Here is a 13,962-nt window from a genome sequence, read left to right as displayed (position 1 = left end):
TGTAGGAATGTGGGAGATGGAAAACAAAAAACAACCCCTCTCCCCCACCCCAGAAGATCCAGGAGCAGAGCCCTACTATAGGCAAAAGACCTGGAGGTGGGGATAGCCAGGCAGTTCCTCTAACATCTATTGTCTGAGGGGTGGGCACTTGTTACCCACCACCCCTCCATCTCTGCTCTACCAGCTGGGGCAATTCAGTGGGGAGGGGGAGGCTAAGTCAGAGCACACATGGGGCTCATGGAGGGGGCAAAGGTCCGGTGGTTGTTCGCCCTTTTAGGGGCAAGGATAACATTGATCTGAAGGGCCTTGGTACAGAGCCCTGGGGGGAGACAGACTTGGCCAAAGCCTACATAAGCCCAGGAGGTAGGCTCTGCATGATCACCAAGATCACTAAGTTAAATGCAACAGTTGACAGACCACCTGCTACGGCTGAAATGGTGCCCAAGTAGATGGAACGCTCTGGGTCAAGGTGAAGGTAGCCAGGCCCCTTCCCTGCCTGACCCAAACTGGCAAGGGGTTGAAGGGGAGACTGGAGTGAGCAAAGATCTTTCTCCCTTGAGAAGGCCTTCCACATTATAAGCCCCAGACTGTGGCCATAGGTGAGGGGAGCATGAGCAGCCTGGCCTAGGGGAAAGGGACTATTTGGACAAGACTGGAACTGGCCAGGGCTTAGCCTGACTCACCAGCAAGATCTCAATGGCACCGAGGATGTACATGGCTGCTGCAAATGTTGTTCCCAGGTAGAAGCACAGACCCACAGCGCCTCCAAATTCTGGCCCCAGCGAGCGGGAAATCATGAAATAGGAGCCCCCAGCTACAACAGAGAAAGTCAAGGCTGGGTTTTCTGCAAGGGGGTTTCCCCCAGGACAACCCCTCACAACCACCCAGGGTGACGGGGAATGTTTTTCCCATTTACAGATGAGCAGAGGGTTAGGAGGCTTGCGCAAGGCTGCACAGTTACTAAGTGGCTGGGCTGGGATTGAACCCCCTCCCCATCTGACTCCAACACCCAGCACGGGCCAGTGAAATGCCTGCTTTGCTAGGGCAGCTCTAATCCACAGCAGTGCTCAAGTGGCCCACTGTCCCCCAACCCCTTGCACTCATGCCAGTCCCCACCGCCTCCTCTAGCTGGGTGTGGCCTATCTCAGCATGCCTCACCCCTCCCAAGGGCTGTGTCTGTTAGTCAGACCCCTCCGGACCAAGGCAAGGGCTGTGCTGTCCAGTTTTTTTTTGTCTCCAGGGCCCAGCACAGGGCCGGCCACCGGGCTAACCCTCCTGCCTTGAGACTGTGCTTCTATCAGGGTCTAACACCCCTGGCAAGATTGACAGAGTCAACACTGGGCCCCAGGGCTGGTGAGGGTGCAGGGGGACAAGAGTGACCCCATGTTGCTTGTTCAGTCTGCTCCTAATAAAACGTCTCTGGTGAAAAATCTGGGAATAGGGCTCCAAAGACTTTTAAAAAGTTAATCCCTTCCATGCTGTAATCCTACCTCTAGGATCCTCTCTTAAGGGAGCTGTCAAGGGCCTGAACAGAGAGAGCTCTGTGTGCAAAGCTGTTCATGACAACGTTTACAACAGTGAAGAACCAGAACCCCAGGGTGGAATAATCACATAAATTAGGTAATATCCTATTGATCCTGTTTCTAACCAAATAAACTGTTTCTAACTCGGGATGGTGGGATTATGGGTACTTTATTTTTATTTATTTATTTATTTATTTATTTATTTATTTATTTATTTATTTATTTATTTATTTATGTATTTATTTTTAAAGATTTTTATTTATTTATTTGACAGAGAGAGACACAGCGAGAGAAGGAATACAAGCAGTGGGAGTGGGAGAGGGAGAAGCAGGCTTCCCGCCGAGCAGGGAGCCTGATGCAGGGCTTGATCCCTGGAATCATGACCTGAGCCGAAGGCAGACACTTAACGAATGAGCCACCCAGGCGCCCCTGGGATTATGGGTACTTTAAATTTTCCTTTCTGTATTTTTCTTCACTTTCACACTTTCTTACAGTAATCATATATTACATTTTTCTCCTCTTACTTTTATACTAATACTAATAAAGCTGTTATTTAAAAAAAAAAAAAATCAAGACACAGAAGCCAACCTGAATAGCTGAACAGCCAAAGTGGAACAGTTTGAGCAACAAAATAAATAATGATAGCACTGGATTATGATCCAAAGAATAAAATACATATCCAGAAATCTGCATCAGTATAAAAAATGGTTGAATAGGGGCGCCTGGGTGGCTCAGTCGTTAAGTGTCTGCCTTCGGCTCAGGTCATGATCCCAGGGTCCTGGGATCGAGCCCTACATCGGGCCCCCTGCTCAGCAGGAAGCCTGCTTCTCTCCCACTCCCCCTGCTTGTGTTCCCTCTCTCGCTGTGTCTCTCTCTGGCAAACAAATAAAATCTTTTTTTAAAAAAAAATGGTTGAGGGGCGCCTGGGTGGCTCAGTCGTTAAGCGTCTGCCTTCGGCTCAGGTCATGATCTCAGGGTCCTGGGATCGAGCCCCGCATCGGGCTCCCTGCTCGGCAGGAGGCCTGCTTCTCCCTCTCCACTCCCCCTGCTTGTGTTCCCTCTCTCGCTGTATCTCTCTCTGTCAAATAAATAAAAATCTTAAAAAAAAAAAAAATTGGGAAACAGCCATTTGAATTTAAAAAATAAAATTAAATTTAAAAAATTTAAAAATGGTTGAATTGGGGCGCCTGGGTGGCTCAGTCAGTTCAGCGGCTGCCTTCGGCTCAGGTCATGATCCCAGACTCCTGGGATCGAGCCCCGCATCGGGCTCCCTGCTCAGCAGAGAGCCTGCTTCTCCCTTTCCCTCTGCCTGCCACTCTGCCTACTTGTGCTATCTCTCTGTCAAATAAATTAAAAAAAAAAAGGTTGAATAAATAAATAAACAGGGTCTCTGAGAACTAAGTCCAATCTCATCATCCCTGCTGAAAATGAAAACCCTCTATATTGTCTATCCTATAATCCATAGTGTCTAGACTCCTTGGTGTGGGCCACCCGGTATGTCTGATTATCTTGTCAGCCCCAGGACCCTTTTTTAAAAAATTACTTTTAGACTAAACAATCAGGACACAAAACATAACAGCAGTCTCAAATTCTGTCAAGCGAGGGTGCTCCTAAGTGTTGGTACTGGCACAGAGTCAGCTATTAAGACCTCATCAGACAACTGCTTGGGGGGAAGGAGGGCATGGGCTTGGTAATGAGGGTCCCCGGGCACATCAAGGTTGATTCTGGACCCCTTGCTCCCATCAGGCCTGGGGTGGCGCTTACCCACCTGGAACCACACCATTGGTGGCGATGGCGCTCATGGAGATGGCTGTCAGCAGGGTCTGTGGGAAGGAGGCCTAGGTGAGCAGCTCGGCTGGGTGGGCTCTGCGGGGTGCCTATGGCCCCCACCCCAGCGAGGATACTCACACAGCAGCAGCAGATGAGCACGATGAGGAGGGCCTGCAGCACACCGGCCGTGCCCACCATCCAGGTCAGCCGCAAGAACAGGATAACCCCAAAGATATTTTGCAGGCAGGGCAGGTACACCCCCATGAGGGTGCCCATGCTGGGTGCCTATGGAACAGGAAGGGAGGAGGGGAGCACAGAACATCAAAGGGGCCCAGATGCACCATGGAAGGCCAGCCCCTGGTCACTCAGAAGACTCCTTATCTCCGGGGTATTCTATCAGAGGATAGGCTGGAATCCCGAGTGTAGTCCTGGGGAGCATGGGGAGTGGGGTGACAGGATATCTATGCTGACTTCCATATGAAGACAGTTTGGGACTGGAAAGGCATAAAACCTGATTCTTTTGAAAACCCCACATGTGAGCTTTTGAGCCTCACCTCCCTCTCAAGGTATGGCCCCCTTCCCTTCCTCTCTTCTGTTAAACTTCTAGAAACAAATCAAGATCTGTCTTGGATGCCCACCTTCTCACCCAGCAGGCCCCATGTCACCCATGTCAGAGTCCAAGAAGTTGTCCCTGGGACTCCCTCTCTCCAACCCCCACCTCCAGTCCCAGTGGATGCCAAGTCCTGCCCAGTCTGCTCTCAAGCTGCCCTGAGATCAGCCTGCCTTCCCTCAGCCTTAGTCCCTTGAACTTGGGGCACCACACCTGTGGCACCTGGACAGTGCCCCCCATGCCTGTCGACTTCTCCACACTCCAGCCCACTCTGCTGCCAGAGCGGGTCTCTGAACACCAAGCCCAATCTCATCATCTGTGCTGAAAACCCTCTGCAGTGTCCATCCTGTAATCCAGTTTGGGCCAGATTCCCTGCTTTGGGCCACCAGGTGAGCCCCATCACCTTCTCTGACAGCTTCAGCCCCAGATGACATTGGTCCCTCACAGCCTCTGAACTAGGACATGTGCTGGACTCTGCCTGGAAGGGTCAGCGCTGTCTCATTGCCTGGCAAACTCTTCAGTTAAAACCTCAGGGGGCTTAACGGTTGCCTCTTCCAGGACATTCTCCTGGGTTGCCTTAGGTTGCCTTGAGTTGGTACTTCCTCTTGCATCCCCTTAATGCATCTGATATACATGGTAACTGTTCACTCGAATATCTCATGACTATACTGGGGTATACTCAGTTTGCTCACTTTTCTATCACCAGTAGGCCCTGCAGGTACCCAAAAGATGTTCCTGAGCCCAGTGAGTGGTGCCTTGGAAGGCCTCTGGGATAACCTGCTGGGAAAATCCTGCATAGACAATAGAAACTCAAGCTGAAGGACAGGTGAGGAAGATCCAGTGGGCAAATCCAGACAGGATTTCTCAAATATCTAAGGGCAGAGTAGGGGTCATCCAGGAGGCTAGGACAGAGGCTGAAACAAGAAGCAAGGCTAGCACCTTCTTGAAAGGTATCTTATGAGTGCAGCCTAGGGTAGCAGGGCCCTAAGAGCTTCCACCAGAGCCCCAGCAAAGCCTGCTGCCCTGGAGCTGGGGTGGGAGAGAGAACCATGTGGCCACAGGAACTCTACTGAAGGGTCCAGGTCTGGGGCAGGATCTGCGTGCAGCCTAAAAGGACCTCAGAAGGGCCTGGAAAGGCCGGAGTAAGAACAAATGGTCCCTCAAACCGTAGGTGACAAACACACCTCATCTGGGCTCTGAGCCCTTCACAGAGGCCCTGAACCACTCACTGGATAGTAGCAGCTCCCAGCCCCACATCCATTCTAAGCTGAGTCACTGTGGGGAAAGGGCAGTGTGGGAAAGGGCAGGGCCGGAAATGCTTACTGCATCCCCAAATAACCTCTGGCAGCCTCCGAAGGTCATCAGGCCAGAGCCGGGGCAGCTGCCACGGAGAGGCTGCCTTAGGTCTGGTTGGAGGCCCACCCTTCCCGCTTTAAGCCTCCTTTCCTGAGGGAACTGCTCAGACCCGTCCTGGGTAAGGATCAGAGCTCAGTAGTTCCAGCTCCCTAGATTCCTGCGGACTGGAGCAGCCTTCTTCCTCCATGGAAAAGCCACTAAAACTAAGATACTCTGCCATCCTCTTAATGTCCTAACCCGAGGGCCAGGTGAGCTGGGCAGGTAAGCCGAGGCTGGATCCCAGCATCCTGACAAGGCTCCTCATAGGCGAAGAGACCATGACCCTTCACCAACCCAGACTTCCTTCTGACACTCTTGTTGAGATGTGCACTAGTCTTTGTCAGGGACCTTTTTACTTCCAGCCACCAGCTCCCCAGATTTGGCCTGAAGGAGCAGGGAGGAAGCTCTCATCAAGGATCCTACCACCCACTGCAAGCAACACTCTCAGAGGCTGACACCCTCCTGCAGGGCTGAATAGGGATAGCCACAGACACTCGGGCTTCTCTGCCATGTGTGGTCCAGAAAATGCCAGCAAAATCAAAATCACAGCCAGCAGGATAGAGTGGGGGTCAGGTCTGTGTGACCTCAAGATCTTAGCTGCCCTCTCTGAAGCGGGGGCTGGTTTGCTTCCTGGAGGAGCAAGGGGAAGGGTGCACAACAGCCCAGTGTACCCTTTCCTTGGGCCACCCCAGCACGGCCCAAATTTCACGAGGAGGTCTGAGGTTGGGTCCTCAGTCTGTCCCAACCAGGAACTTCTGTCTGTGCTGACCTCCAGCAAGAACACTACAGCTAGTGCCAGACCCAAGCTCCTTTTATTTATTTATTTTTAAAGATCTTATTTATTTATTTGAGAGAGAGAGAGAGAGAGAGAGAGAGCGCGCGCGCGCGCACAAGAGTGGGGGGGGGAGGAGCAGAGGGAGAAGCGGACTCCACGCCAAGGGCGGAGCCTGACGCTTGGCTCGATCCCACGACCCTGAGATCATGACTCGAGCTGAAATCAAGAGTCAGACAGTTAACTGACTGAGCCTCCCAGGCAGCCCTCAAGCTCCTTTTAAATCACAGCTCTTGGGGCGCCTGGGTGGCTCAGTCGTTAAGCGTCTGCTCAGGTCATGATCCCGGGGTCCTGGGATCCAGCCCCACATCAGGCTCCCTGCTCCACGGGAAGCCTGCTTCTCCTTCTCCCACTCCCCCTGCTTGTGTTCCCTCTCTCGCTGTCAAATAAATAAAATCTTTATAAATCAATCAATCAATCAATCACAGCTGTTTCCCAAACCTCAGGGAGTCAGTAGGTGGAGAGGCAGGGCTCCTTGCCTCCAAACTGAAAATGTAGGAAAAAAACCCAACCTTCAGTTAAACTTGAGCCCCATCCTATAGGGGAGCTGAGCAAGGATGTGTAAACTCATCCTGATGAGAGAGGACAGCTAGATGGCCAGAGGCCTGGATAGCGACCAGGAATGGGGCTAGGAGAGGAATAGGGACGCTCCAAGAGGCAGTGTTATGTTCCAATCATCCCCCAACCGTGGCATTTGAGAAACCCAGGGGCTTCTCTCCAGTGGTTGGAGAGGTCTGCCAGTGGAAGCAACACAGTGAGGGGCAGGTTTTGGTCACTGGGTTACACAGCCCCCGTGGACAACCAGGTTCCCGATTCCCAAGCTAACACCCTTATGCATCCTGATGGAATGCCAGTGTTCTGGCCCTCTACATCATATATCCCACAGTGAATCCACAAATCCGTCTTCTAGTGTACGCACTCATCTTGTCTAGCTGAGTGGCCTTAGGCGAGTTACTTCATGCCTCTAACACTTGGTTTCCTTGTCCGTAAAACGAGGATGGAAGTAGGGCCTGTTTCACAGCTTTGTTGGGAAGACGGCGTGGGAGAACCCAAGCCCAGTGCCTAGCACGATGCCTGGCACACAGAGAGGGCAGGGAAAAGGCAGCCATCACTCTCACTATCGTTTCTGAGGGTCTTCTTGGCCCTCTGCCCCTTCTAGTCCTCTGCCCCCTTCAGAGGCTCCTCCTCAGCCCCTTGCTTGAAGCTTTCTTGAGCCCAACGCACTCAGTGCCCATCGATGATCCATGCTCACCATACATGGTACCCACATCCCCTGGGATGCTCACAATTGCCAATTCCACGGTGCTGAGTCTGTCCTCCTAGGAATGGCCCCCCTACTGCCCCTAACCAGCTCACCTTGGCGGCTCTCCGGCGGGTGCCCTCCCCACTCTCAGCTTCCTCATGTTCCTTGGCACCCTGTGTGAGGTTGGTATAGCTGACGAGCTTGCCCAGAAGAGACGATACCTTTGGGCGGATGTCCAGCTCTTCCTGTAAACAGAGCCACAGGGCAATCTGGCAATGGGCCTGGATGGTGCCAGGCTACTTATGTGTAGCCAGCCGCCTGCTCTGGCCCCTCGCCAAGCCCTCAGGCAGGCCTGGGCCTGAGCCCACTCTTGTGTGGGGCAGCCCAAGCCAGCCTACCGGGCAGGTGTGGGCACCACACCCCAGCACACGCCACTCAAAGGCCCAGCCCAGTGACTGCTTCTCTCTGCCTTATCTTGGCTACAATCGCTACCAGCCCATTTGCGAAAACGACCTGCCTCAGGGGTGAGGGCAGGGCAAGGCACAGCTGGCAGACAGGCGAATGGCACACTTCATCCTGCCTGTTCTGCCCGGCTACTTCTGGGACTCACCTCTGCCCTCAACTCTCCCACTGAAAAAGCCCTCTCAGTGAACCAAGGAAGTTGAAAGAGGATGTTTGGAACAAGTTAAGTCTCTCTTATTTGCCCAAACCCTGAGCCTCTCAGATGGTCTTCTCCCCAGGTCCCAGGCTTTGTAACACACCTCAATCCCCAAGGTAGGATCCTGGCCCCCTACCCATCTTCAGGTGGAGCCAGGTCAAAGCCTTTGCTGCAGAAACATGCCATTTTTCCAGGTCAGGAGGCCTCCCAGGGCTCAGGCTCCCCAACCCCCACCTGAGTCTAGGCCTTCCCTGTTCCTGCACCCTTCCCAGCACCATCCCTCTACCTGCCCCTTGCCCATTTAGTCTTTCCCTATCTGTCATCTCCCTTCTGACCCTACACACAAGGAGAAACTGGTTTGAAGTGAGAAGTGAAGATGCAGGTCTTTTGGGGCATGTGGAGACGGAGGAGCCCGTGATATTCCAAGGGACAGCTGAACGTGTGGGTCAGCGTTAAGAGGCCTAAACCATGCCTTAAATCCAGATCCAACTTCTGAGCTTGAGTCTGAAAAGGATAAAATTCAAGTTCAGGGGCACAATATTGGCAATGTTTGCAGAGAGGTGCCCACTAAGGCTGCAGATGTGGAGAGAGAAAGTAGATCCAGTAAGAAGGACCAAGACTATAAACATGAGGACAGAGTTAGAAGAGCCAACCAGGGAGGACAAGGAAAAGTTCACAGGAGAGGGAAGAATGAAAAGTCCTATGAGTAAAGGGAAAAAAGGAAATCCTGAGGTGAGAAATCCTGACAAGTGGTCACCTGGCTGGGAGGCTACATGGAACTCAAAAGTACATACCCCTAAAGTGGGTGGTGTGGGGTTGTGAGTGGCCTCTGGGAAAGCAGTTTCAGTTCAAAGGGCCAAGGGAAACAGACTGAAGGAGGAGCTGAAGCATAGGTGACACAACCGTCCAGACTGCCTGCTTAGCTAAAGCTTGAGTCCTGAAGGGGCCCTGCCCCCCACTCCCACCTGCCTGCCACACCTGTGGCCCAGAATGGCTCCTCAGCTACCTCAAACAGTGCCAGGTTCCTGTCGTAGTAGTCACTTCCTCTGGAAGCCTCCAAGGGACAAAGGAAAGGGCTGCTCTCTCTGTGGTTGCCATGTCCTATGGAGAGAGAGGGACAAAATCCCAGTCAGGGGCTGCCTCCCAAGCCCCCAGCCTGCCTGCACCCCAGCCCAACAAGCCAGCCCACAAAACACATCTCTGTGGAGCACTTCAGGGGCCAGTGTACCAGGCTGGGCCTCAGTTTCCCCATCATACTCTGCCAGTCTCCATGAAGAGCCAGAATTAGCAGAGTGACCAATGACCAGAAGCCAGCGCATCACTTCCTCCAGGGCACCTGTGTGAAGGCCCCAGACACACTGGCTCCACCACGTGTTAACGCTGAGGGGCGGGGCCTGACGGGAGGGGCGTGGCCAAGTCCTGGCCTGCCCTCAGACCATCCCAGCCCCGCACCCCCGACTCCCATTTCCCAGGGCCATCTGCAATACCCAGCGTGCTGGGCGCCAAGGGCTCAGCGTCCTCAGGGGCCGACTGGGCTCTGCCCTCCAGATATATGAAGCCACACAGGGGGCCTTCTGCGGCCATGGCCAGCTGGCCCCCTGCTCGCTATCCCACCACGCACTGCGCGGGGGCCGCCTGGAGGGCAGCCCGGGGCATGCTGGGAGGAGGGGCAAGAAGGGCTGTTCAGACAGCGGAAGTGGTGCAAGGAGCCACGTAGGAACGCCTGAGAAAGCCCTATGAGAGAGCCGGGCCAGGTGGGTGGTGGACTAAGCAGGGACTACTGTCGGGAGCCCCGTTGGCCTCCCTGCCTCAGGTTCCAGCAGCTTGTCCCAGATTAGGTGCGACGCCCATACCAGGCTACCCCTACCTACCCTCCGGGCTGGTGAGTGTCTCCGCTCCAAGTAAACCTCGCGTAAAGGAGCCAGATGCGCCTTGTTTAATAGGCCTGCCTCGACTCAAAGCTCAGCTGCTTTTTCTGGTTTCTCAGCATTCAAATACTCCCGTTTCCCAAACTTTATCCTTTGTCAGTCTCTGTGGGGTACATTCCCAGTTTTCCATCGAGCAGGGAGAGGACACCCAGGTACTCCTTTTCTAGTCATTAAGTGCTTTTGTCCCCCTCTAGACAGTATGGCAGCTGCAGGAGTGGCTGGAGGCCTCATAGCAAATGGAAAGCTATCATCTTGGTTCACAAAAGCCATTTGGTGTTGGATGGCAAAAACGTGGCAACAGAATTGTCATCACCGATCCAGACTAGTGGAGTATTCCAGCCATGCACTGGCCAAGCCTGATTTTGTGAGAGATATCTGCCAACCCTCTCTGGTTAAATAACCCACAATTCATTTCTCTTGTTTGCAGCTAAAAATGCTGAATGATGCATCCTCCATCTGATACATTCTCTTGCCATCGGTGTAAGATTTAACTTGCCTTCCCTGAGCCAACAACACTCAGTAGGTGCCGCACTGTGGATTCCTCATTGCCCAGAGACTGACAGGTAAAGTGTGTTGAAGAAAATTTTGGGGGCAAAGTCAGCTCTTCATTCCCACAACATGTGAAAGGGATATATCACCTCATCTAGGAACCTGGACTAGCTAAGTGAGCCAAGGGAGCCAAGCAGCTCAGTCCCGTGAGCTACACAATTGTGTGCAGGTCAATGCCAATAGCACAGTGGACAAAGACAGCAAGCAAGAGGTCAAGCCAGACCACTGAGTCATATTAAAGCCTCACGGGGTCATTTGGCTCCTCAGACACCCTATGACATTTGCTGTACCCTTGATACTTGTTCAGGATCAGGATAAGAAGCTATAAGAAAAATCAGAAAACCCAGTAACACTGCTCGTTACATTAACGGCCCTTCAGTGAGAAGCTTCAGAAAAGTACTCTTGGGTTTTGTAACCAAAAAAAAGTTTCTCTTCCGAATAAGTCAGATGCTTCATTTTGTCAGAAAATGGCAACTGTAGAGCTCATCTTATTTCCCTTCCTGCCTTGGCTGTCAGGAATCTCCAAGCTAAATTTACTCCTTAGATACAGTCACCATCGGTCTCATCTCAGAGTCCTTACCCTCTTCCTCTTTATGGTTATGACCCTTCTAACTGTGACAGTGCTTTGGGGAGACACTTTTGTTGCTTTTATCTCTTCTGACTCTTTTGTGGAAGTAGGCTAGAAATAAATTATAAATTGTGCTAAGCTCATGCACTGCAGCCTGTCCCACCATTGTTGCCTGTCTCTGTGAGGAGACTGCACTGGTATCCAGAAAATGCAGAGTTGAGCACATAGCAGCCGTTCCCCCCCCCCCCCCCCCCCGCCAAATGCCTGTGAATAGTCCTCCAAAACCCACCCAATCCTTGTCCCTTTGGCCATGACTCCAGAGTGGCTGAGAGCCCATCCAAGGGTTGCCTTTAGTCAGCAGCACTCCAGTAGATACCATTTATTCCCTTTTAGTAACAAGGAAAGTGAGGCTCAGAGAGATTCAGAGACAAGGGCACCCAGTGAGAGGGGCCAAATCTGGGTCCCAGGATCCATCAGAATCAGGTGGGAGCTAAGCTGCAGGTTTCCTACTCCTACTCTTCTGGGCCCTGGTTCATCCTGGGATGCACCTCAGGATGCAGTACAAGCCTTTAACTAGAGAGTGGCTGGGGTTTGCAGTTAGCCCAGGGTGCACATACCCAAGGTTCTTGGTGCTCATATGGCTGGCAGCCCAGCTTGAATTCCAGACCCTCCCTCTCTGTGACCCAGGGCAACCTGCTTACCCTCTCTGTGCTGCTTTAGTTTCCTCTTCTATGAAGTAGAGATAGTAACACCCACTCTTCCAACAACCCAGATGCGTCAGAAAAGGAACAATCTGGTACCAGACACCCAGCAGTCATTCCCTGGATTTCCCCAAATATTCGTTTAAGGACAGCTGTCGTGGAACTGTGAGGAGGTGGGGAGACCTGACCAGTGCCTGGATGTCTGTACTGCCCTCCGCTATTCCAAAAATTCCAGGGCAGGTCTGGACATGCCTGCCAGGCCAGAGCTACTCAGATACCAACCTGAGACCCCCAGTGAACCAGAGCATGGCGTAATCCTGGGGACTACGTGTGAGGTACACATATCTGTGTGTTCTTGCTAGCAGCTATGAACACACCAGCTACAAGTGGGGAAACAGGTGAGAGTCCTCATCCCTGTGCTCACAAGCATCTGCCAGGGGTACCCTTCTAGAACCTTCCTACCCCCTGCCCACAGGCCATATTGGGCTGGATGAGAGGCCCATCTATACCCCTTGGAGCATAAGTATGGGCCTTGAGAGATTCAGGTACCTGGCTGGAGTGGCCCCATGAGATGGACCTGAGGCTGTTTTTGTGCTCCCTCACCCTTTGCAGTCCCCACCAAGAAGGATCATAATCACTCACCAGGGCGCAGAGCGTCCCCCATACTGCAGACACAGCCAAGTTCTGGCTGAAAAGGCGCAAGAGGAGAAGGGGGGGGGTAGTGGGAGGAGCTGTCTCAGCTTGGAGGGACCTGGCAGGACTCAGCCAATGTGGCTCCAGGTCCCTCCAGGCACCCTGAGAGGCCAAGGCGGGGCCAGAGGCTAGGCTCAGCTCTGCTTGCCCACTGGTCCAGGTGGTTCCTGGGGATGCAGCCCCGCCCAGCCTCTGTAAAAGAGCCTCCCCGGGCTAACAGGGAGTCAGGGGACACCGGCTCTTGCTGACCACTGATGTCTAGCAGCCCACACCACTGTCCTGTGGCATCTTCACACACAGCAGTCAGGTGTGATACAACTTGACACTTGCACAAGCACACATATGCTATTTGTACAGACATGTTTTCTAAGAGAGTCCTAGCAAGGACAGCTCCCCACCCCTCCCCTGGGGTGGGAGATGGAGAAAGGGGTTGGGAGAGGCAGGAACCTGGGAGAAGGGAGGAGGGACCACCTTCAGGCCCAGTTCTAACACCTAGGTTGAAGGTTAGGGTGCTGGAGTTTCCAAGCCTGGGTTTGAATCCCCTGGGGCAAATTTAATAACTGCTCCACTCAGTTCACTCCTTCCTCAGCATGAATAACAGGACCTATCCCATGGGCGAAACTGGGAGGATTAAACGAGTTAATTCATGTGAAGCGCCTAGACAAGCCTGCTTCTGTGGAGCGCTCCACAGATGCCCACTGTACCTACAGCTCTAAGGTGGACTCAGCTGGAGTGCACTCACAGGCAGTTACCCAGAGACCCCCTCAGGCAGGCACAACCTTCTTTCCTGGCTACACGCAGCTGGGGGGTGGGGGGAGAGGAGAGAGGGTAGTCTCAGGGGCAGAGGCGCTGAAGCGCAAATGGGTGGGCGAGACGAGAGTAGGCTAGGAGAGGTTCACAGAAGGTGTTGGGACTGGGGTCCGGGATGCGGCCGTGCTCCCAGGCGGGGAGGGCCAGAGACGGGTGCTCGGCGCTATTCTCGATCTGGGCGGCCCCGCCGGCCTGGCCTCCTTCGTCGGCCACGTCTGCAGCTCCCGCCTGCGGCCCGCAAGGGAGGAGCTGGGGTGGGGAGGGCGGCCCAGCCGCGGGCGCCGGGGGCCCAGGAAAATAGTGTCTGCGCGCCCGGAGCGAGGGAGGTGGCAGCGGCACAGACTAAGAAAAGTTGGGCCCGCATCGACGTGTGCTCGCATGGTTCGGGTGTCTATGCGAGCGCCGGCCAAGCGTGGCCTGCTCCCCCGCCCACCCCCCGCGCCAAGGCCCCCACCGGGAGCGCCCTCACCGTCCGAGTCCTCCCGCTCCGCGCGCTCCCCGTAGTCCACCCAACTGAGACCCTCGAGGTTGTCATAGTCGCCGCGCCTCGGCCCGTCCACCGGCACCACGGTGAAGTGAGGCATCGCCCGCGCTCGGCCCCGCCGCCCCGGCTGCCGGCCCCGGCTGTCCCCGCCGCCCCGGGCCGCCGCGCCCCGCCCGCTCGCATTCCTCCCCGCTGTGC

The 13,962-nt window shown here is 54.0% G+C and overlaps 1 protein-coding gene across 4 annotated transcripts in view; it reads right to left on the bottom strand.

Annotated features, from left to right (window-relative positions):
* The window catches only part of SLC12A4 (solute carrier family 12 member 4), a 22,496-nt gene extending 8,534 nt beyond the window's left edge, over positions 1-13,962 (bottom strand). For 2 of the 4 annotated variants that reach the window (XM_045890876.3, XM_045890877.3), the window contains exons 1-6: positions 13,750-13,933; positions 9,038-9,132; positions 7,487-7,618; positions 3,432-3,578; positions 3,292-3,346; positions 684-814 (exon numbers count right to left, since the gene is read on the bottom strand). In XM_045890876.3, coding sequence (XP_045746832.1) covers positions 684-814; positions 3,292-3,346; positions 3,432-3,578; positions 7,487-7,618; positions 9,038-9,132; positions 13,750-13,864 — 675 coding nt within the window. In that variant the 5' untranslated portion in view covers positions 13,865-13,933. Of the gene's footprint in view, positions 1-683; positions 815-3,291; positions 3,347-3,431; positions 3,579-7,486; positions 7,619-9,037; positions 9,133-9,518; positions 9,631-13,749 lie in introns of those variants that run through there. The other 2 variants (XM_045890879.3, XM_045890878.3) reach the window with 2 other exon arrangements.

The sequence above is a fragment of the Mirounga angustirostris genome, unplaced genomic scaffold, assembly GCF_029215605.1.
Source record: "Mirounga angustirostris isolate CCGP_5_RB_7025 unplaced genomic scaffold, mMirAng1.0.hap1 SCAF_16, whole genome shotgun sequence".
NCBI lineage: Eukaryota > Metazoa > Chordata > Mammalia > Carnivora > Phocidae > Mirounga > Mirounga angustirostris.
Note: the sequence above shows the minus strand (reverse complement) of the source record. Positions and strands in the feature narration are given on the sequence as shown.